A 24,900-nucleotide genomic window follows, 5' to 3' on the forward strand; every position below is an offset into this window, starting at 1 on the left:
AACTTCTATTCCAACGTCACTTTTTTCTCCTACCACCGCATTACCCTTATGACCAAAATCTCAACAATTTCATTAGTAAAAAAGTAATAAAAGAAAGAGGAAATTCCACTTTCACATCTACTATCGACTTTTCCGGCCACAATCGGATTACCTAAATCCCTTGACGGCTGCACTCACCAGAGACACCATTAAAGTCTAACGATCCTCAACTTGAGGCCAATATGCTTTCATTAAGTCGCACCACACTTCCAACACCCACCTCATTTCCCTGATATCTCCATGAGCGTGAAGGGCGTGTAAGGTTTCACTCATGGAGCCCGAGAAGAGGTTCACCCTTCTCCGTTTCACTCAGCTGCCTCTCTGTTTTGATCTCTAGTGTGGCTCGATCGACCACTGGATTCCGGGAAATCCGTCAACGAATGACACGGCAGATTCTTGACGCTCAAGTGTCCTCCTCGTCGTCCATTCACCGAGCGCACCCCCCCCCCCTCCCCTCCGCTACCCACTCAAACTCCCGACAAGATGGCCTCCCGCGCATTCATCCTCGAAGAGCGAACATTTCTCAGCACCCCGTCGTCCTTCGTCTCCCTCACCCCCCTCCCAAACCCTGTTTTCGCGCTAACGGCTCGCGCACCCGCCTGCAGGGAAAGGGAAAGAGTGGCCCCATCCTCCGAATAAAAGCAAAAGAATCATTCTTGCCGTCATCTTGAGCCCTTTACCCAGCGTCCCCCCTTCGCTCCTCGCCTGCCAGCCGTATCCCCCTCCGACCACCACTCAGCACTAGAGGCAGCACCATCCACGAACCCAGCTCCCTTCAACGAGCCCAAAAAAACACATTCCTCCCGGAGTCGGAGGATCAGATTAAGTTATGAAATTTGCGATTAACGATTCCTTTCCGAGTGAAAAGTATACACACAAAATTAAAAAAGATTTGATTATGATGGAACGAAGCGAATACCGCCCAAAAAGGAGGCATCATCCCTTTGATATAAGCGTAATTCCAACATCCCTTGCTGTGTGAGTAAACTCTTCTCGGGATTCCCACCGGGTTAACTTTTCCATAATGGCCAACGTTTCAAGCTCCGACTCGGGACTCATCCTCAGGGATAAATTATGTTGAATCCCGAGAAGAGTTTACCCACATCTTTCGCTAGGAAAGCATCAAATCGCATTTCATCCCTTACAGTGGTCTATTTGCTAATTGCACTACGTTGGATTAGATTTGCGACATAAACATTGGGAGGGTAATCTAGGGACCCAATTTGCGTTGCTGCAAGGATGCGCTCGGCGACCAATCCGAGATTTTTTTAATGGCTGTATTTTAATATCGACGTAAAGGACTACCCGCTGATGATATATTAGGGAGACACTCCGGTTCCTTCGGCTATATCTGAGCTTAGTGCCGTGTAAATTAGAAATCTATTGATGAACGCTCAAATTTGAATTTAAATATTCCTTTTATTATACATGCGGACAAGAGATTTGCGAAAGAATTTACCAAAACTTTGTTGACAGCAGCGAAAGACGAGGAATGACACTGATATAAGAAATACAGACTGGAAAGCAGATAATTGAGTAATTCTTTCGTGATTGTTTCTCACCGGACGATGCTAAAACATCAAATAGTAGTAAGACTAACGAAGAAAGACGCAATTGGTGTGCATTTTGGTGCTCCTGGGGAATTTGAGAGGGGAGGGGGCAGCGGACGCCGGCGGCCTTCACCCAAAATCCATTTCGTCAAAGCTGTTGGACAATACCGGAATAGAAGTGCATATCCTAAGTTCCCACACCTTCATAGCCGCTCGAGAGGCGTCTTCATTGACCTTAGGCTTCTTTCCTGCGTTCGCAGATCTAAATATATTTCATCAATTCTCTAAAAGCCGTTTTACACGGGACACGTACTTGCACAATCTGACATGCGTACGGAGGCGCAGTCGAAATTGCGTCGTGTAAAGCGGTGAATTGCTAGAACACATGCGATAATTCGTGGATGTGAGATGGCATAATAGCCCCTGTTCTAATTTCGGGGCATAACTTTTAAGGCCGTTTCACACGGTCCACGGAATTGCGCAGGTTAGAGCTGCATTAATTTATAAAATGGCGTGGAATTGCGCGAATGCATGAACGAAATTAGAACAGGGGCTATTTTGCCGTCTCGCATCCACGCATTCTCGCATGTGTTCTAGCAATTCACCGCTTTACACGACGCAATTTTGATTGCGCCCTCACACGTACGTCAGATTGCGCACTTCCGTGTACCGTGTAAAACGGCCTTTTAAGGCCATCTCATCCACTCGCGGCGGTGGCAGTTTTTATCTCCTAGAAAATAGTGCGGATACATTTTCACTTCGCCTGATACATTCGCCTCGCTCCGGGGGATATGCAATGGGAAATTTTCATTGAAGATAACTGCCTCCTTTCCTCTCCCTCGATATAAAATCTTTCCCTTCTCTCCTTCCACCCAAGCGCGTCGCGTCGACCTCCACTGTAAGTCCCACTAAGTCTTCCAACCAAATGCCCCTCTTATTCTGTCCTAGCCCCGAGCACGAGAAAACGATAATTCATTCTGTAAGGCTACGTGGGTTTAATTTCGCCAAATGCCTCCAAGGTTTCAATTTCATTTCAGTTCATCTGAATTAGGTGGAAAATTAGATGTTGCCGTACTAATTTAACTAATGACTTTTGTTACCATCGATTTGGAAGATCAGAGCTCTTTATTAACACGAACCAATCATGACAGTGACAATACAACGGCGCGTGGGTGCATGTAATTTAATGACGGACAAATCTTCCACTATATTCAGACATAACTTTATTTAAAAGTAGGAGACACCTGAGAGCAATATAATTTTTATATCGAGGAGAGTTTCTTGAAAATTTCAATGACAGAAATGGGCGGAATGGCTGGAAATCAATTTCATATTTTTGTACTATTGTACTGTTAACACCTGCAAAATGGTAAAAACTTAACTTGCGTAGCCAAATCCATTTAGGTCCCACACACTTAACATCAATCCACACCATGAATGACAAATTAAATCTGGAGATATAGACCAAATAATCCTTCAGAAGTGAAGTAGAGCAATTCCGAAGTACTGTGACCGAACTTTTACCAAACTTTTACCCCCCCTGTCATCTTACTTTCGCCAGTACATTTATTTGCTAAGCTTTTTCTTCCTCATTCCAGGCAAACCTTCCAAAGCTTTCCCTCTAAACATGGCTGGGTGGCAGCGTTTCCTCCACGCGTCCCCTCGAGACAATCCCTCTTCCGTCGCGGCGGAATCACAAACAAACACGCAGGACAGAACACTAGGAATGAGTGTCTCTATGGATTCCGAAAGTTACCCTCAAAAGGATTCAGCAAACTTTATCCACCAATTAGCCAACTACCTCAAGCACTTCAACAAATATTGCACTTATCTTGAGACCCATCTCCCTAACTTACCCTGCCGAGGCAGTTTTGAGGACGTTGAAGATCTCCCTTGCTCTACGGGACTGACTGAAGAGCAGTGAGCGATAGGAGAAATCACTATCGTGGCATGAAATTCCCCGAATAAAAAATCAAAGAGAGCTAAGCCTAAGACCCGAAAAAGAATAGTTATCTTAAATCGGGTAACATGATTAAAACAAGGTTAGCGGGTAAAGATGGGTAAACGAGGGAGAAGACGAAAGATAATAGAATTTTTAATAAAAAATAAAAGGGAAATACACGATATGATGAAGTTCGCCATGAAAAAATTTGACTTCGCCGGGATACGAACCCGGAACTCCCGTATTGCCAGCCAGTTACCCCATCAAGCCATTTTCTCGGGGTTATCTTCGCGTGACTGCGTACAAAGTCACTTTTTCCTGCAGTGCTTTGAGAATAGAAGGGGTTAGGTCTTACTATGAATTGATGTGGGAAGTTCCTGATTGAAGGTGGGACTGCCATTGTGCTTCTTAGATACTCCATGAAAACCTATCTTAATCGGTAAAACACTCAAATAATAATAATACTTTCATGACATGATTGAAATAAACTATGATGATGTCATCAACTTGATTATAGCGTCTCACAATGGTAAAAGTACGTATGCGGTTCCCATTTGTTAGACATGTATTAATTTGGGGGTCCAGTACACATCAAACGCACCTGTAGTACTTTGTATCGACAAATAATGGTGCAAGAGGAAATTCTTTAAAAGTAAGATGTAATAATGCGCACGTGAATTCACGTTGATCACCTTAATCAGAAGAACGGCACTCAGAAAAAAATCAAAACCCATTGCCATACTTCCTTGTTTTTAATATTGGGAACTCTAAACTACACGATTCTCTCATTCAAAACACACTGATTAAATGCAAAGAAGCGGTAAAAAAAAGCCGGTGGAGGCCACCACGATTAAATGAAACACGAGGATTTATTTTAACGCGTTTTGTTCCATAAAGCCGCTGGAGCCCAATTTGTTCGGCGCGGCCTGGCTTTCACGATTCCGGGGACTTCTCCCCCTTCCCCCACCCCCAATGACCTGCAGAAACCAGTTCGGACTTCAATTCAACCCCTCGCTCCCGTAACGGACACAAACCGAGGCGACCCTTGGCGTATGCACTTGACAAATGACTCGCGCTGACAATAATTACGGACGTGGCCATTACGACGTGCATGGTATCTCTTGTTCCCGCGATTACGACATCGAACCTAATGGAACGCAGAGGGAGTTTTTAATATGATGGACAGGCTAGAATGCCGATCACAATCTAATGCTAATTTCCAGCCGGCTCGAAATAAACGGTAGACCAGTGACGGAAGCGCTATGAATATAGACAAATCGAAGATCGTGAGATCACAAATAATCTTCAATTGTTGTGAAAAACTTACGATCACCAGCAAACCCTTGTGATATTCAACCTAGGCTGTGTGCATAATTTCCCATCATTACTCACCTGAAAAGAAAACAAAACATTAGGTCCAAGGTTAAAGATGTTCAAAACACAGAATTTCATACCAAATTCGAATTATTAACGATGTTAACATATCAACCTAATAATTTAAATTGACAATACGTGCGTTGAAATAATAATTCAATGCCAAAAAAGGTCTTTTAAAAATGACCTTATAATTCATAATTACGAATGCAACTGCAAGATGGCAGATTGAAAAAAGAGAATTGCATTACATACAATACCATGATTTGGTCATGAAGGATATTGAAGTGAATTAAGTTTCGCAGGTTCCTAAAATGAAAAACATCGTATATTATTTTCAAAAGGGAGATAAGGATAAAATGGAAATGAAAATATCTGGAAATACGGCAACCAGGTTGAAGCTGAAAGATTTAGTGCTTCACCGGCGTAATAACTATGATTAATTCTCTCAGGTTTTTACCGGGGGATTCTTCTATAATTTCCGAAGTCTTAAGGTCCGAACCGTTCCTCGTCCTCTGGGTGCTTGTTACCCGATTGCAAAACCAAGAGAAATACATTAATATTTACATTTTGATTAAAACATCAATGATTTCGTTCAAATCAGATTCTTTTCCTTGCCTACTTGACAAACATATCCGTCTAGCATTTCGCTGTCCCCTCACAATGACACTCTCTTCCTCACCATCTCCGCCCACCACGCCGAGAACTTTCTCATTCGTCCTCCTTCATCTCACCTTCTCCGTTCGTTCCCCTTGGGGGTTAATAGGATACTAAAAAGGGTCCAGGAGAGCCGCGGAGGAGGGTGTGGGAGAGAGAGAGAGGAAGAGAATTGAAATGCCAAGGCAACTGGGGACGGAGGTTCCCAACTTCCCGTGAAGTCGAGGGGCGGGCGGGGGCAACATACGAGGCAGTGGCTGTGGGGGCGGAGAGGCGGGGGAGAGGAGATCAACCAACCCCCAGGGCCGGCGCTGCACCTGGCTCCTCGCCATGCTAATGCTAATTGTACCTTTAACTTGGACGTTAATGTCATCAACAACAAATCGCCTTGCCATGTTATTCGCCCATTCAACCGTAACGGCCAATTTTTATGTTAACTGCGCCGAAGATTGGCCGGCAAAACCGAAACGCATAATAAGGCATTTAGAGGCAATGAAATTAGCCTTTACGAATATTAGGCCCAATTTAAAAAAAATATACGGCAGCAAGGCTTTATTTATAGCACTGCTCGATAACTAACAAGTAGATGATGGTGCTATTCCTCGAATAAAAAGTCTAAAATAATACTTTCAGATGAGAATTTCATCCTTAAAAACAGAATTGCATAGGCACTTGGTATGTCAAAATAATACGGACAAAAGGTTCAATTACTGAACACGTACTCGTACAATACACGTGGATTACTAATTCCTCCTTCGTTTTGCACTAAGATTTTCAAATGCTTACAGGTTTACATTGTAATAACATCACTAGAGATCTCTTGTTGTATATTTTATAATTGTACCTTTGATAATACATTCTATTTTGTTATTCTATTCTGCGATGAAGTGTGTTATTTTTATGGACAATATAGTTTAATAATCCGCTATATAATTTAATAATCCTAAAGCCTTTGCTTTGTTTCACTCATAGGCCTTACTTCCTTGTTTATTTTTCAAAATATTACTTGAATTTAGCATGAATTTCTTGCTTCTACTCCCCCAGCCGAAATGTAAGCAAGTGTACGGCAGGGCATTTTGGTGGACAAAACATACCCCGCTAAGACCGTCAAAGCCTCCGCTCCGCGGTGTCATAAAACGACCGTTTTCGCAGTAGGATTCATGGGGTCAGAGAACGGAGAGTGAAGAAGGTATAAGGGTCTCAGCTGGTGTCTTTATGGGAGGTCTTTTTGTATGAGTCCCAGGGAAACAACTCACTTTTTCGAGGTTTGAATGCTTTTAATAGAAGCATGGTCTTCGATCTTATCGAAAGAAAACTAAATGAACTTCAATGAAACGTGCGCTTACGTTGGCTGAAAATTCTCCACACTCTTCACCATAGACTAATTGAGAATCGATGTCTTGAAGCAAAGCTTAAAAACGGTGAATACTGAGCGTTAAAACCCATAAGTACACTTTTAAAAATCTTACCGCGTCGCGGCTATTCCAACTCCAGACGCGCGGAGACGAACCCGGCCGCATGATCGAAAAATTAATGTAATTTCCGGCGAAGCAAACTTAATTCAAAGTTAACAACTCATTCAACAATTCAAACAACTTAAACACCTCAAGAAATCTTCCAAGAATGCTCTCGTATAAGTTACTTTGCACTAAGCTTTTTAAACTTGACGATCAGACTAAAAAAAGCTGAAATTTACACGATAAGGTCTCTAGCGATAGCTTTTGAGAAAGATAAATCATGCAGCAGACAGCGTTAACGTTAGTCTCCACTGCAATTCGTCCTTTCGAACAAATTATAAATAAAGAACATGATGTATTGGTTATTAATACCAGACATTACTAATTATGGATACAGGTGGAGATGTCAATCACAGCGTTACTCTCTCTATCACTTCAAGCAATGGAGGTAGAGATAAAAACGATGCCCAGCTTACGGTTTCAGAGTCCAGAAATCATATATATTCATCCTTTTTTCAACTTTTGACGGACGGACGAAGGAAGCAGCCAAGCAGCCTACCAGCCTAGGAAGGAAGGAAGGAAGGAAGGAAGGAAGGACGACCTCGACAAGGACAAGACCGATGAGTAATCCAGGGCATAGCCGGAGTGAGGCGTCTAAGGACCCTTACGATGGCGTGTCGTGGATGAAAAATCGGGGCAGGAAGAAGAAGGCCGTCGTCACCGGAGTGGTGAATAAGCCGCCCGTCAAGCCCGCCAACCCCGTTCCTGCTCCGCCGCCGCAGCCAAGCCCACCCCCGGACACGCCATCGGACGTCTCGTACCAATCGGACACGGCGTCCGACACCGAACTCTCACCCTTTCCCTCCCCCTCCCAAACCCCAACCCAACGACATCCGACTCCTTCAACCTCTGCCGCCTCCAAACCACCTGCTAATGACACTTCGGTGTTCGTTAGCAATCTTCCCGCTTCCATTACCCAGAAATCCTTCTTCTCCGCCTTGACCTCTACCTTCCCTTCTCTCCGCACGGCAGAGGTCTCCGTATTCTCGCAAGAGAGACGCGCCATGCTCCGCATCCCAGCGGCGTATGGCAGCCTCTTCGAGAGTGCGGAGGAGATTAAGAAGCTGAGCCACCGGCTGGGCGAGCCGTGCGCTGCACTCGTGCGGCGCTCGACCGCTCGGCCGGCAACAACTAACCGCCCCTCTCTTTCCTCCTTTTCAGTTGTGGTGCGCGGCGTGGACAGGACGACTACGGAGGCAGACATCAAGGAGGCACTGGGCTTCGCCGGTCTTCGCTGCATCCGGGTGATGAGGATCACCGCCCGAAGGACCGGCCAACCAACCACCTTGATGAGGGTCATCACGAGAGACGCAGACACGGCGCAGCGGCTCCTGCACGACGGACTGATTGCCTTTGGCAAGCGGTTCCGAGTAGAGCCCTCCCATCCGCCACGCTGCCAACCCGCCCAATGCCGCAGGTGTCAGGGTTTCGACCACCCGACACACAGGTGCACGAAGGACCTTCGTTGTGCAAGGTGTGGAGCGAGCCATCGCTCCGCAACTTGCGAGGCGGAGTGTCTGAAATGTGCCAACTGCGCAGGAAGGCATCACGCCGGGGACTGAAAATGCCCCGTGCGACCGGCTAAGCCGGAAGGGTTGGCGCAAACTGTCCCACTAACGTCTTGCGCTTCTCTCCCCTCTCCAGGTCCGGCATCCGAGTCCCTCGTCACCAAGGACGACCTCCTGCGGCTCCTGAGCCTCCTCGTGGCCAACCTGCACCCGCAGGAGAGAGCAGAAGTGGCCAACATCCTAGACAACGCGGCGCGTGATGTCCTTGGGTACTCCGTGAAGACGGTCTACTCATGGAATCAGCAGCTGGCGGCGGTGCAGAAGATAGACGGATGAGCAAAATTCCATTTTCTTACATAAATTAATTTTAAATCCTATCGCACTGCTGGCCCTTACGGCAAATCAGTAAACTTGCTCTCTATTTGAATATCAATTTTATGTGCTATTAAATTCAATTTAAATTAAAGTAAACTCAGTAATATGAACATCTAAGGTCCTCAATTGTGGTGAACTATCTCAAATTTAATCTTTAATCCAGGAACCAATAACTTCAATCAAATACATCAATACTTAAAGTTAAATTTCTATGCACAAATTTCATCTTACAAATCCTGCTTTCAATTCATATGCATGACCTTTGACTTTATCTGCATTACGGATACCAAGAAATATCTGTTAAACAAATTTAGTTTCACCTAGTCAATAATATCAATTTGAATACTTTACTTAATATGAACCTAAATTGCATAAATTTAACGCCAATTTGGCCCAGGACTTAACTAACTTCCTTTCCTATCTTGTCCTAAGTAATTTAAAGTTAAATATCCTGAAATAAAGCTCATTCATCTATTAAAATTAAATGTAAATATGTAAAGCAAAATAAAGCCTGATAATTATCTTAACTCTGACGAATGGCATGTAAATAAATATACAAATGAAAATGACAATGACCATAAACGATTTGCTCATCATGTAAATAAATAATATATTTATCCACTTGTATATAAACTTGTATATATATCAAAGTGCCCAATAACAACCTAGTGCTTGCTCTATTGTATCATATTGTATATTAATTCCGATCTGTAAAATTACAGCACTCCACACCGGCTAAGCAAAGGACACCAGGATAACGCCTTCCAGACACCACTTGACTTCTGCTGCAACATCAACACTCATCAGCACCATGTACACGGCGGTCTACGTGGGGTTTTGCCGGTTTCCCTCACGTCTCGGACGAATGTCAGACCAAAAGCCATCCCGGAGGAAAAGAGTTCCAGCAAAATCTGTATGACAATGCTGCTACAAGCTCACAAACATATGTAAACTAAAATACCAATGACAAGCCCTGAAGAGGAAAAATGTCCTATAACGGGGTTCATGCTGTAAATATGTCTATATATATATTACCAATACTATGTAAATATTCATGTACACTGGCAGCATTGGAAATAAACGCTTTTTGAAATTGAAATTGAAACTTTTGACTTACGAGAGGTAGAAAGATGATGGAAGGCGAAAACGAAGCCTATTCTGATTTAAACGCCTACGGAACATGCTCGAAAAGAATAGTCAATTTCTTAGCGCTTGACTTCTGTCTCCAATACTTCGCATTAGAAAGGGCACCGCATTAAACCGGGTTCGTTCCCATAAATCTCTCTCCAATATTCATAGACGATAAAATATAATCGGGTGTTTTCCCGGCGTAGGTGTTGGATGAAAAGTTCTCGGAGAAGGATTTTATTACCCGGTGGAAAGCCCGAGAACTATTCATCCATTCATAGGCGATGATTACGGCGAAAGTAAAATGAGGGATTAATAATTAATTTTCCTCAATCCCAACCGATTGCAATGAAGAAGCCATTTCTTATCCTATAAACTATGGAAAGCTTACAAATATGAGCGTCATGACTGCTGGCAATCGAAAAACTGATTATAGAACATTGCCAATCAGGATTGAGTTGAAACAGACACAAATGAAGGGGTCTACAAACTCGGCGGAAACCATACCAAAGACCATCACAATAGCAATTCTCTTAGCTTTACGCTGGTGAAAGGGAAACTTCAATTTAAGAAAAGTTCTTCAAAAGTTCTCTACTGACGGCGCCAGATAGATGTGCCGTTTTACTTTGCAATTTATAAATGGGCTTGTACGCAAAAATTATTTATACCTCATTCTAAAAATAATTTTTTCTTCATCACTTTTTATGAAAATTTCAAAAATGTGGACACGCCAGTGAAATAAATGACTCCACGCACCGTAAACTTAGTCGCTTTGTCAACTTCATGAAGTTTGCAACTCAACCTAGGGAATACTAATACGTCTACAGCATTCATCCTGCACAATAAGAGGCAGAAATTATTTTATTTTATTTTTATAGCGTATGTTTTGTTGTCACTTTAAGAAAACGTTTAAACGTTATCTAGTCCTACAGTTACCCCGAATTAAAAAGAAAACTGAGAGAGACATTTTTTTATTTATTTGCAATTTTTCAATGAGCCATAATGAGCATATAAAAGTAACGATATGAGTGAATGTTAATAAACTCTATCAACAGGGAAGCTCACTAATTATTTCATTGCCGCATTTGAAAGTTTAGCCTAAAAAAGAAACATTAGTGTAGTCACTTTTATTTCCTGCATCTGGTGTATGCGATGCGTTTTGAAAGTCGGAAAAGACATATTCTTTTTTATTTTAAGACAAATCAAGGTTGATTACATTATTTTTGATACATTTTAAAATTAATATCAGTCTCGATTGTTTACATTCGCTCAGCGCCGAATAGCTGGAAACAGTTTTGAGGTATCGTTAAAATTTATGCTACAGTTGATCGATAACTGCAAATGTAAAAAATGTCGGCTCACCATGCCTCAGAAATAGCATAAAAATGTCCTTATCTTCTGGCTTTGATCTATAGTACACCGGGAAGTGGTTTAATTTAAGCTTAAAGATAAAAAAGACAAGAAGAAACAAGCATGCAAGAGACTGACCTAATCAAAACGTGGAAAAAAAAACAGAAACTGAAGAAGAATTGGGTGGACACAAGGAAAACGAAAGCCTTTAGTGTTGAATATCAAGCCAAGGGCCAACGACCAAGAGGTTAACACACAGGAGGGTGCGAAAGGTCATGAAGCGGTGAGATCTATTAAAAGCTATCGCCAAATGACTAAAGACAGACAGTACGCAATTTCACATTGCTTTAAGAAATTCAACTCGGCTCCATGGCCAAAATGGATAAAAGCAGCAACGTCGACATTGTAAAAATGATAGAAGCGGCACAAAGGTTGGTGAATTTACAAAATACATTTTATGGCCTTTCACTTCGTCTCTGAAGCATCTGCTTCTTTTACCTATGCAACAGTTGCAGGTGAAATAGAGGAAAATTTATTGTTTAGAATGTGGAATACATGAAAAATCTTTAATTTAGTTACCATCAAACAAGACTTGACGAAATAATAATACAGCAATGAGGCATGTGATATTGCTAGGGAACTGAAGATGACCATAATAATAAATTATGCTCTCACCGGTTTCCTGGCTGAAGTTTTCCAAGTATCTAATGGCTGGCCAACAACCACAGCATCGTCCATGCACTCCAGCGGTATGCAGACTTCCGACAAGAAGCACAATGCATAAACTCTCACGTGGATAAGTTAAGCACGTAGACAGCCGCAATATGGTTCACAGTGGAATCACCATCAAAAGATATAAGTAAATCCGAATTGCGATGCTGGTTGAAGGGTAACCTCGCTAAACCGAGTAACACCATCCGGAAACATTCACTGGCCTGGTAATTTCACGTTTTATTTAAATTATAAGCAACACTACCACCAAAATAGTCTCATACTCCAACCAAATTAATTGCCGGCAACGAAAATACAAAATGTTGAACTTGAAAAGTAGCCCATCACTGCACGCGAACAGATGCACTGATACAAGATCTTAAGCGAGCATATCTGCATAGCGACACATGGAAAGCATTTTGCTCCACGCAAAAAATAAATATCCACAAAAAAAATGTCCCGGTAAGCAACAGGTATTCTTCTCAGGTTCTCCATCGCGTCTGGATATCCGTGACCCACGTTTTGATACACGAGACGAGCACCGAAAACTAGAGGTAAGAAAAACCTGACCCGGAGGAGAACCAGAAGAGAATTCATGGGGCGAGATCGTCGGGAAAGCTTTTTACCGTGTATCTAAGTGAATACTATTTTATTAACGGCTTTAAAAGTAAACGCTGTCCGTTCCACTATCCTCCCGTTGTTGGACCGCAAAGAACAAGTATCGCTTATTGTGAACCGTGCAAAACTTGGCAAAAATAGCACGGCTATGCACGAGATACCAAAGCACCGGATTGAAATTGCTACGGAGGCGACCGCGGTGCGAGAGTCTTGTCTCCGTGACAGCGAATCCAACACTGGCGGTCGGTGGAGTCGACTCCCGGGAAACGCGTGGCCCATTGAACTCCAAGGCCCTCCCCCCCAAACGACCTGCAGCATAAACAAAACCAGCGGGAGCCGTGGGCTTCCTGGCTTCACGAGTCCACAATGGAGGAGTGACGATGACTCCCTTAGGTTTGATTAGGTAGTTGTCGGAGGGCTCCGGATTTTGAAAAGTTAGCTGGAACCCCCTCGATCAGCAGCCAAGCCATCTACCCTTTAGACTACCACACTCAAGTGGCATAGACAGGAATTTCGTAGTGGGAGAGGGTCCAAAACGAGGTGGGAACTTAGTTGAAAAACAGGGTACCAAGAAATGGGTTTTAAAATAATTTTATCACCTTTCATCAACGATAAACTTCATTTGTTGAAGAAATATTTTGTAAATTCATGATTTTTCAATAATTTGTTTTCTTTTAAGAAAGAAAATAACTTTATTTCAGGGGCGGGTCCGAACCACCCCCCACCCCCGCCCCGGCTACGCTACTGACTCATTTTTCTCACTAATACTACCTATTCTATTATTTTACGACATTCCTTTGAAAGAAATTAATTTCTTTTGGTCTATTTCTTTACTTCATCTTTTTCTTAATGAGCCTACACTCACAGTCAGTGTTTCACTCCAAATGCGAACTCTGATAGTTGAGGGTAGGGCTCAACCTGGAGTAAGCCAGAGGCGTGCAATTCTTTGGTATGCAGAGAAGGCAGTGTACTTCCTTAAGTCACCTCTAACCGAGAGGATTTTCGTTTGGTTTGTCCAAAGATTATATCAGGGATTTAAACTATCAGACATTCTTCCGACAACAAAACGATCTGCCCGTAGTGTAAATACGCCAACCAAATCTTCTGCGTCAAATATTCCACATGATATTCCTGTATGACCAACAGTATAAAATAAATTAAAAGAAATTATTTTCGTACTCTTTAAACAACTCTTAAACCTTTAGAGATAGGTTAGTGCATAGTAAAGCTTTAAAATTGAAGTCATAATGTCAAAGTGAAAAAGTTTCACCAGCACACGGTGAGTGGAGCTAAATTTAATTTCAAGTCTTCCATTCTCCAAGAGTTGGAACAAGGACGCAATGAACCAGCCGCCATGTCAGGAAAGTCAGACTGACGTATGCTTCTGCGTTCGCCGTTTGTAATCTCTTGCAGCGATTAACGGGCAGGAATTAACGGCACGAAAAATTTTCCTTTCCCGGAATCTGCAACATGAGCCATCGGATGATCATTCAAAAGTCATTGAAGAGAAAGAGTAGGGATCTGCGAGCGGCGTGCCTATGATCCCATGGCTAGCACGGCACGCGAACGCATCCATGGAGGTCAAGGAGAAGTTGAAACGTGAATCCCTCTCTTCAGATTTTGCCTTCAAAACTGTGAATTATCTTCTCACAGGCAAAGCTCTATATATTTTGCAGTTATTTTGTAGTTCGAGTCATTTAAGAACTTCAAGAGCACTTCGAGTGCGTTGGAAGCTAAATTAATAACACAACGCCGAATGAAATTTTAAATTGAGGAATACAATAGAGAAGAAAAATCCCATCAAGGTCCTGAAAGAAGAGGATTTCCTTTTTCGGAAGATATGAACATAAGCCATTTTCAGTTTAGTCGGTTAACTGCGCTTTAAAAAAATTAAATTCACGCAATTATCGTTCAGGCAATATGGAAGATTACCATCGCTCAAAGAGTTTGGTGTGCGACTACGTTTTTACCATTTTTACATTGCCTTCGAATTCAGCCGGGCGGCCAGAGAGGTCAAAATATCCTTTCAGTAATTCGCATAGATCTCTAGCCTTTCTTTCAGCTACAGCACCCACTCCATACATAGAAAAGAGTTTGAAAAGTGCTTTTGTGCCCTTATAATTTGGATTAAAATAAAAAATAATGTGTCAAAAATGCTCATTTTTCTGAACTTGATAATCCATTTTATCGATTTGAAAAGTAAAGGTAATTTATCTTCAAAGATCTTAGCCTACATTCCGGGAAAAATTTTTCCTTCCAAATTTCTTAATACATTGAGCTACAATTATTTAATGACAAGTGGAATGTTACAATAAAAAAGGCGGGAATTCAGTTGACAAACTAATAGTAATTTTTCTTTTGTTTTTATCACATTAAAATTTGGATAAAAGTATATATTTGCTTTCGCAAGCATTTCTAGTTTTCGGAGGAGTATGTTCGAGTCCATTCATTTCGTATATTTAAAGATGTCAGTGAATCTTACCCCGTTCAGTAGAACAGATTAATAACATCAAGATCTCGTCTTCTGCGGAAGGAAGGTATGTCACCGCAAATCCTGCAGATCCACGTTCTGATCCGTGGCTTACAACTCTCAGCCAAATATTTCTTTTCCGTCCTCGGCGGCGGCAGGGTGAAGTCCTCGCCTGCTAATTCGAAGGACGCGGGCTCGAGTCCCACCTTACCTCTATTCTGGGAATTGGAGTTTGAAATCGTCTTGCAATCGTAGCTGTAATGACCTTAAGTGCGCTTTTTCGTGGCTGTGAAAATAAGAGAATCAATAAAATAATTGAAGTATGCAATTATTCCACATTTTTTTCTGGAATTTTCTATTTACCTATTCCATCCCACCTTCCTTTAACATAACTTGGTTCTCAGTAATAAAACGTAATGTCGCAGATTATTCCCGGCTTTGAAGGCTAAAATTCTTGCATCCAGGCAGTTGAATTTAATAGTGTATCATTATATCTTAACAATGATATCGATATTGGCGAAATATGTTTATAACTGGTAGAGAAACTGTTTCTGAACCATAATGAAGTAGTAATCGAAGGAAATGTACGTAAGGGAATACACGATAAAAGAACACTAACAGTTTATTCCACGCTTTATAATTCCAAAACTCAACAACTGACCATGGTTTCAACACGCCGTCATTTCCAAGTACATGTACAATGTGTTCAAACCACGGTCGGTTATTGAGTTTTGAAATTATATTGAATTAAAATAAAATAAAATAGAATATAATAATATATAATATAATAATATATAATTTATTCCATTTACAATCAAATATTACATTTTAGAACATACTTAAATATTTTGGAATATATAGGTACCCCTTTTAGTAGTTTTGGGGCTACCATCATAAACTTTTTACATAGGTCTGGTGCTAGCACACATGAGAAGTAAAATTTCTTTGTATTCAGTTATTTGTTCTATTGCCGATTGCATTCATTATTACAAAACGTATTTCAAATATTTGGACAAGGATAACTATTTTTCTTATTTTTCTCATATAAACGCATAATTACATACATAGAATATACAATATACCTTTTATTGTAAACTTTTTTAACCCACCTTTCTTAGTAGAAACTCTACTTCCTCACACATCATAAGCAATTTTTTAACGGCGGATTTAAATCCCCATCTTTTTTCCGAGTTTGCTACATTACTCGGCAACATGCTAAACAATTTAGGCCCTAAGTAATTGTATGACTGTCGATAAATTTCGGTCGTCGGCCTAGGTATATGGAAGTTTCTCCAAGCTCTAATGTCATAGTTTTGTGGTCGGGCCTTTTCACCACTACGGTTATAGAATATTCTAAGGACTTTATAAATGAATAAATGCCTTAGTGGGAGGACATCTAATTTTTTGAATAGAGGAAATGAGTGGCTTTTCCTATACGATCGTGTTATAACCCTGATAACCCTTTTTTGCGCCACTATCAATGGTTTAATGTTGATAAAATATGCTCCACCCCAGCAGGCTATTCCGTATTGCAATCTTGAATTAACGAGAGCATAATATACCATTTTTATTACTGATTCAGGGCATATGTATCTGAGGAAGTAGAATTTTCTTACAATAGTAATCATTTCTGATTTTAATTTATTTATGTGAGACTTCCATTTACAATTTTGGTCAAAATATATACCTAAATATTTTATGTGACTAACCTGTTCGATCAAAATACATTTATCACAGGAAGTAACATTATCTTTTATACAATTTGCACATTGATAGTATAGTTTACTTTTGTTTGAGGTAGATTTACTCATGCTAAACATAATATATTTCGTTTTTTCACTTAACAACATATAATTAGCCGAAAACCACATATTGAGTGTTAATAGATCACTTTGTATGTGTTCATATAGATCATCAACACTATTAACAGAGTAACTTAGTGCAGTGTCATCTGCGAATGACGTTAATTGACCTTTAAACCTGCCAGCACATAAATTGTTTACATATATTAAAAACAGTATGGGTCCCAACACAGAACCCTGTGGGACACCACAGGTGAGTCGAATCTTTTCACTGTAGCAATTTTTGAGACGCACACATTGATCTCGATCACAAAGATAACTTTGAAACCAATCATATGCGGTTCCACGTATACCCGCTTCCCATAATCGATTCATTAGTATGTTATGATTAATGGAGTCAAAGGCTTTGGTAATGTCTACAAATAAGCCAGCAACTCTACAGTTCTTATTCAGTCCGTCGTTCAGCTCTGAACAGAATTTTAATAATGCATCCTCTGTACTCTTACCACTCATAAATCCAAATTGGTTTTTATTGAAAAAACTATGCTGATTTAGAAATTTAAGAAGTCTGACTTTAACAACTTTTTCTATTATTTTAGCAAATACAGATAATAGGGATATTGGTCTGTAATTATTTACGTTCATTTTATCACCTTTTTTAAAAATTGGTATCACTATTGCAGTTTTTAATTGTTTAGGAAATATTCCAGTATACATACTTAGATTAGCAATATGGGCAAGGACCTCCGAAATATTTGCATTTACTTCTTTTATAACTTGTGTGGAAATATTATCAACACCTTTAGATTTTTTTAGACTTTAATTCCTTAATAATGCTGCTAATTTCTTTCGCATCAGTAGGAACAAAAAACAGTGAGTCAATTGAATTGGAGGTTGGGAATATTTCTTTGTATTTATTCGTATTACTTTCAAAATAATTGTTCTGGGTCAATTCTTGAATTACTTTACCATAATGTGAACTAAATTCGTTTACAATGTCCTGGCACTTAGTGACAACGATACCATTACTAGTTCTAATTTTTACACAATTCTCATTTCCTTGCTTTCCTCCCGTGAGTGAATCTAAAATGCGCCATTGAGCAGCGGTATTATTGACATTACTATCAAATAGGTCCCTGTAATACTTTTCTTTGCGCTTTTTAATATCATATTCTAATCTTTGCGTGTACGATACGTAGTACCTATTTAGCTTTTCATTTTCAGGGTGTTTCCTCATTTTTTTATACAGAAAATTTCGCCTAGAAATTCTCCCGCACAAAGCGTAAGTCATCCATGGCCTCTTCATTCCTCCCGATCTGTTACTGTCTGACACGTATTCAGCTTTTTCAATGCAGCATTTCAGTTTATTTATAAATATTTCATAGGCTTCATTGACATTTTGTTGTGAATAAACATCATTCCAGTCACATCTTAGCAAAGTATTATTTAGATGGTTAAAGTTTATCCGGCAATGGCTTCGATAAACTCGTTCGTATATATTAATGGGTACATTAATATTTAAAGAACATGATACAGCATGATGGTCTGTTAAACCCCAATCGTCCGCTCTTCCCTCATACTTATAGTTATCTCTACTTCTGCAAAAAATGTGATCTATACATGTACTACCCGTTTTGCTAATTCTAGTTGGTACTCGAATAAGCTGGTCCAGTCCATGACTAGCCATAAGGGTTTGATATTCAAAGGAAATATCGTTGGGTTGTAATAAACATAAATTAATATCACCAATTACAATTAAATTCCTCTCACTAGAGATGGTTAATACATTCTCCAATTCACTCAAAAAATGTTCAACAGGATTAAAATTAAGTCTATATACACCAATAATGCTTATCCAAGAAGAATCATTTATCCCTACTGATATTTTAACCATATCAGCAGTTTTTAATTCACCCAGATCAATAGAAGAACACTCATAAGTATCTGCTACATATGCAATAACTCCTCCAGCCCTATAGTTATTGTTACACACATCAAAACTCCGATAGCCAGTTATTTGATACATAGATACTTCAGTGTCATTGACCCAAATTTCTGTCAAAACAATTACAGCGGGTTTTATATCGAGATTAATTAGTTGAAATACAAATTTATCAAAATTAGCTCTTAGACTTCTTATATTTTGATGCAAGACAAGGAACCTGCCACCATTAAATCCATTATCATTAACAGTACTCTGCATTTTGTTAGTAAAGATAGGTTGAAGACATACATAACTCACTCACAGAATGCTTACAGTTTCTCCAGGTCATCAGAGGATTTCAGAGTGATTACTTGATCATTCTCCTTCTTCCTCATGAGTATTGTCCCATGCCTTAGCCATAAATATTTGTATCCCTTTTCTTTCTTCGCAAGACGCGCAGCAGCGAAGTCTCCTCCGACCTGGACTCAGGCTCTCGTTTATGTACACCGGAGTATCGGTCGCCAAGCCCAGGTGCCGTGTGGAGAAGGTCCTTTTCACTCGCCTCTTTTGAAGAATTTCTTCTTTTGTATACCTACGGACGAATTTGACTATGATACCTCTCGTTCCGCCTTCGTGTCCCTTCTTTCCCAATCGGTGGCATGTGTTCACCATATCGTCGGTTATTTTAACACCAAGGGCGTCCCCCACACTTTTCACGATTTCTAAGGTATTTTCATTTGGTTGCTGGGGAATGCCGTGTATTTCAAGGTCATTAACGCGAGAATATTGCTCTTGGTCGTCTAACCTCTTTTCTAATTCACTCACTCGAGATTTTAAGCCAACATTTTCTTGCCTAAGTAAGTCTATTGTCGCTAAATATTCAGCAATCTGCGTTGAGTTTTCTTGAAGCACTTTAGTATTTTCATCTAATCTATTGTGCACAAACTCAATAGCCTTGTTCAAGTCCAATTCCATGCGTTTCCTGTCCTCTTTAGCTTCTTCTAGAAGGTTTATAATATGAGAGATACTAGCAGTGTCCGTATCCGTCAGTGGAACTACTGACATGCTCTTACGTTTTTCCGCAGCACAGGTAGGACAACGCCAACTTTGCTTTTCAGCGCCAATATACTCGATATCCTCTTTGGACAAGTGAACACAAGTAGCGTGACACTGAGTTTGACATTCACTGCAGGTAATCCTTAGCTGGCGCTTAAGAACATTCACATTACATACACTGCAATTAGCCATTTTAAACTGCGGTTTCCACTTAATATTAGTAACTCGAGCTTCTAAATTGAGTAGGAAGTTATCCTCGTAATTGAATGCACTTATACTCTGGACGCAACTGAACACATCACTAAGGCACCTGCCTGTCTCGAGCGAAGCACCAGCCCACGTCTGTCTCGCGTGGAAGCTCAACCATGACTGCTCAAGCATGACCATGACTATTGAAAATAAAATTGTTGAGTGTGGAATATACTTTTAGTGTTCTTTTATCGACTTCCACCAAATCAAGCCAGAAAGATTTTATGCGTAGAGGACTACCATAAGAAAATAAATTCGGCAATATAAGTAGGATTTGGGTAAAGAGAGCTCTGAGCAAGTATTATGGGAGTGGCACGCGATTTGAGGAAATGGAGTGAACCAGTACTGGGATTGAAGTAGCGGTTAAATCTAAAGCATTGCTTCCCTAGCGAGAGACGCTAAGTAGTCAATTGGATTTGAAGTGAGTGGAGTTGAACTTTAGGGTTGGGTTCAGAAGAAAACGACCGATAAAAAAATTATTTTGATCGGAGGGTTTGATGGCTTAACACGAGATTAAATCCGTGAGGGATCTGCCGACGGCCAGAACACCAGATGCTGATGGCAATGGTCACGGCTTGAATTTACATTTTTCTGGCCTCATTTTCAGTAGGTTAACGTCCTCGCCCGATAAAACAACGATCGCGGGTTCATATCCCATTTGAGCGCTCACTAAGTAGTTAAGCTTGAATTCGGCAAACTTTTCCATTAGTTAATTTAAATAATAGGTAGGTAAAGCATTGTAATTTCAACAGTCACAATTGCGTTACTATACGTGTTCATGTATGGCGAAAGTGGGTGTGTCTCCGCCGCTATGGGGGAAGGGAAGATGTGGCGGGAAGATGTGGCGGGAAGATGCGGCGGGCGGAATGCGAGGAATGTTCCGCCCCTCTTTCCCCACCGACGACCTCCCCGTCCCGTAGACGACGCGAGCAGACCGATAAGCAGGTGCGTTGCGCGTGGATCTGGGGAGTTTCCTGCCTGCCTCCGCCTGAGCGGAGCGATCGCTGGTGGAACGCGGCTTTCCACGCGCAAGGCGCATTGGACGAAATCAACCTCACACCACCTCCTCCGCTGACTTGGCCGCCGCGACGGGAGGGGTACATCCCCCTCCCCCACATCCCCCATCCACTTCTTCCCCTTACTCGGCTGCCGCGGGAGGGGTACCGCCCCTCCATCCCCCATCCACTTCTTCCCCTCACGCCACAGCCGCGGGAGGGGTTTCAATCCTCCAACCCCTCTTCGCTTCTTTCCCTCTCACCGTGACCAGCTTTCCGCCGCTTGCAGTGCCTTCGACGCGGCCGCGAACTTAGGCTCGTGCGACGCGAGACAAGGCTCCTGCGTGCGAGAGCCGATCTGACGAACATCCTTCAGCGGAGAGAAAGACAGTGTTTGCTTTCAAAACAAAAAATATCACGCCTTTCACTGCTGGCCCTAATAAAGAATTTGTAATCATTCTACCGGCGTTGCCCGATACGCCTATACATATTTATGTACTAAAAGTCGGAGGTGGGAAATCCATCTCGCATGCAGCCCCATTATCTCATATACGTATTTGCAACTACTTAAAATCAAAAGATCTGGTTGAAACATTTTTGGTAGGCCATGGTGGTATTTCAATAAACAATAATTGGGTCGAGGCCAGGAGAATGGTCAACAAAACTGAAAAAAATATTCTCAACAATGTCCCCCCGGAGGTAGGCGATGATGATTTGGTAGAGATATTACGTCAAGCTGTCGTATCCCGCTCGTCTTCGAACGATATATTAGCGACAATACGAACGTCTCTCGAATGGAAGGATCTGGTGCCGGAAATAAAAGGAGTCACTCTGAATAAAAAAGCAGTGACTTTATTCCCTTTTCTTATGAACAAATATGTCCCCAGCCTCCTGGCCGGTCCAGCTCAGCCAGTCGCCACGCCACAACTCAGCCCCAAGCCAAGCTAGGGATACCCTTTTAATCTTCCCCCACGGGAAGGTCCAAAAAAACCCTCTTATCTACCCCTGGACCGACATCCGCCGATCACGAGCGGGTCCTTTCGTAGACTTGCACTTTGGACCAGCAAGCCTACGTGCCAACTCACGAGTAGCAATGGCTGCTGGATGGTACACCTCCCTCCTTAGAAAGAGAGAAACACGACAAGTTGTTTCTCTCGAACCCATAATGTGTAAAATAACTGCAAGTACACCATACACCACAAATTATACCCTTTTGAAAAAATGCGTAAAAGAACAATGACCAATAATATAAAGGTCCTTTAGAAGTTTGGATTACATCACAATTTTTAACAATGCAAAAACACTTTGGCAACTAATTGTCTTTCTAAACATTTCACTACCAATAGTTTGAATTGCTGAATTACCACTATTATTTATTAGGCATCAGATAGCAATCTGGTGTTTATCTCTTATTAAGTGAGGGCTCTCCTGACTCATAACCTTGCAGTTTTAATTCCTTTTGACTCAGGTTCATCATTTCGGCACTTTCACCACTAACACAGTCTTTAGCTCTATTTGAGGTTGTGATATGTTCCACTGACCCTCGAATGTTACTCACAATCTTGGGTTTGAAAATTATGCACAAGTCCTTGCAACTTTCACCTCTTCGTCCTCTTGCGTTTGGACAACATTTTTTCATGCAACATTTACATAAACAGCAATACACAGTTAAGCAAAATATGAATCCCAAACACAGATAGCTCAGTACTGACATATTAAAGTGATGTTTTACGTTACTTCTTTCACGACTCTCATTCTCAATTATTTTTTCAAGGTCCCTTACTTTAGTACTAGCATAGTCTAAATCATCCACATGTTGTACCAAATTAATAAGGGGCAAATGATCATGTATTTTATCCAAAGAATACCCGTGCTCTGGATTACAGCAATCAAATGTTAAGGAGAGTGGGGGAATGAAATCGTTCTTAGTGCGATTCATTGTAGCTATCATTTCTCCTTGGAGGACAGTCCCCGTCCCATAACCCTTGCAGTATTGAAGAAAAGTTAACCTTCCCGTTCCGTTCACCACCACGTCATACGGATCTTGTTGATTGCACAATATAGTCACACTCTCCGGCTTTGGAGCCGTGTACAACCACTCATTTGCGTCTACTTGTACCCATAAAGTTTGGTTTAACCCAAAAAGTCGACGCTCACAAAGAGAAGGAATCTCATTAATAAACTGCATCATTTTAGCTTCGCAATCTTCGTGAAGCTGTAATAATTGCAATGGATATAATTGCTTGCAAACTCTCCAATTTGTTGCAACTTTCTTGCACCTAGAGAATTCCTCCCTTGAAAACTTAACGTAATATCTATTCATTTTATCAATTAACAAATATTCCTTCTGGGGCTTGATATAAATAAACTTATTAGAAGTTCCATTTACCAAAGTGGGTAAGGGTAAAACACGATATACATTAAATCTCAATGAATTGCAAAGAGGTAAATACAGCACATACCCTAAAACTTCCTTAGACAAAAATACATCTAAAGTTAACAATTTTAACATAGCGTTACTGTAAGCCACACTTGGCGGGAAGGGAAGGGACAGTTCCTTGGGCAACTTCGTCTCTTCCTTCTTGAACACACTGAAGATCTCTCCTGGACTAACTATCTGTGGCTGTAACACTCCTTGTCGCGCGTTGATTATAGCGTCCAGTATAATCTCGTAATTACGGGTCACTTCCTCTATTACAAACGCAAGTTCTCTCACATGTTCCTGACCCGTTAGTGCCAGCTTTAAGTAGTTAGTCTCGTTTATCAATTCTCCAGTCGCTTCATTCACGTATCCCTTCAGTTCGTTCAAACCTTTCGATAATCTTTCTTCATTGGTATGCACGCCTGCAAGTGTGCTATTCACAGCGCCTATAGTCGCCTTTATTAGGGTCACATGTTGCTGCGCAATAGTCAGATATCTGACTCATCCTTCTCTAATTGACTAATTTTTGTCCGTATAATCTGATGCGTCTTTAATGCCCATGCCTATTTAATATCCATCTAACGTGCCAAATAATACCTTACTCACATCACTCAAAATTGAAGAATCCTCTCCCTTTTCTCGCATTGCTCGCAGCTAACTACGAAATCAACCCCTTTAGTCTATCTAAATTTAACACTTTTATCTTTTTCCAGCGTCGACATAGCCCTAGAGTTCGTCTATATTTCTCTAGGAGATAATCTGCTGTCATCGCCCCTTCCACTACGCATAAAAAACAGGAAGGGTATAGTGGTAATCTCCTCTTGCCCTGCGAAGAGTTAGAAGAACAACTTCAGACGATTAGAATGAACCTTAACCTCCTTTCCTTTCGCCTTTTTTATGATCACATTTACTCCATCAACACCTACTACCGAGAAGGGTCCTACCCATTGAGAGGAAAGCTTCTTCGACCGCCCCCTCCTCACCGTCTCGTCGAACAGTAAGACTTTATCACCCTCCAAAAACAGTTGAGGATTGGAATTCTTATCATACTCCGTCTTGTTCTTCTCCTTCGCTTCCATCAATAATTTTCTGACCTTAGAATGACTTTCCTGCATTCTCGATTTCAACTCCTTCACGATCTTGGATCTGGATCTTCTCAAATCATCCTGAAACGTCAAGAGATACTTGTTTTCTTGCGACGTCACTGGAAATG

General features: G+C 41.2%; 2 protein-coding genes across 2 annotated transcripts in view; one reads left to right on the forward strand and one right to left on the reverse strand.

The window, feature by feature from the left end:
• LOC124163375 (A disintegrin and metalloproteinase with thrombospondin motifs 20-like) overlaps positions 1-24,900 on the reverse strand; it is a 239,261-nt gene that overhangs the window by 156,928 nt on the left and 57,433 nt on the right. The window lies entirely within an intron of this gene.
• On the forward strand, positions 7,539-10,061 carry LOC124163374. The gene is made up of 3 exons (XM_046540249.1): positions 7,539-8,435; positions 8,724-8,919; positions 9,685-10,061. The coding sequence occupies exons 1-3, from the start codon at positions 7,640-7,642 to the stop codon at positions 9,911-9,913; spliced, it is 1,221 nt and encodes a 406-aa protein (XP_046396205.1). The 5' UTR covers positions 7,539-7,639; the 3' UTR covers positions 9,914-10,061.

This window comes from Ischnura elegans, chromosome 8, assembly GCF_921293095.1.
Source record: "Ischnura elegans chromosome 8, ioIscEleg1.1, whole genome shotgun sequence".
Lineage (NCBI taxonomy): Eukaryota > Metazoa > Arthropoda > Insecta > Odonata > Coenagrionidae > Ischnura > Ischnura elegans.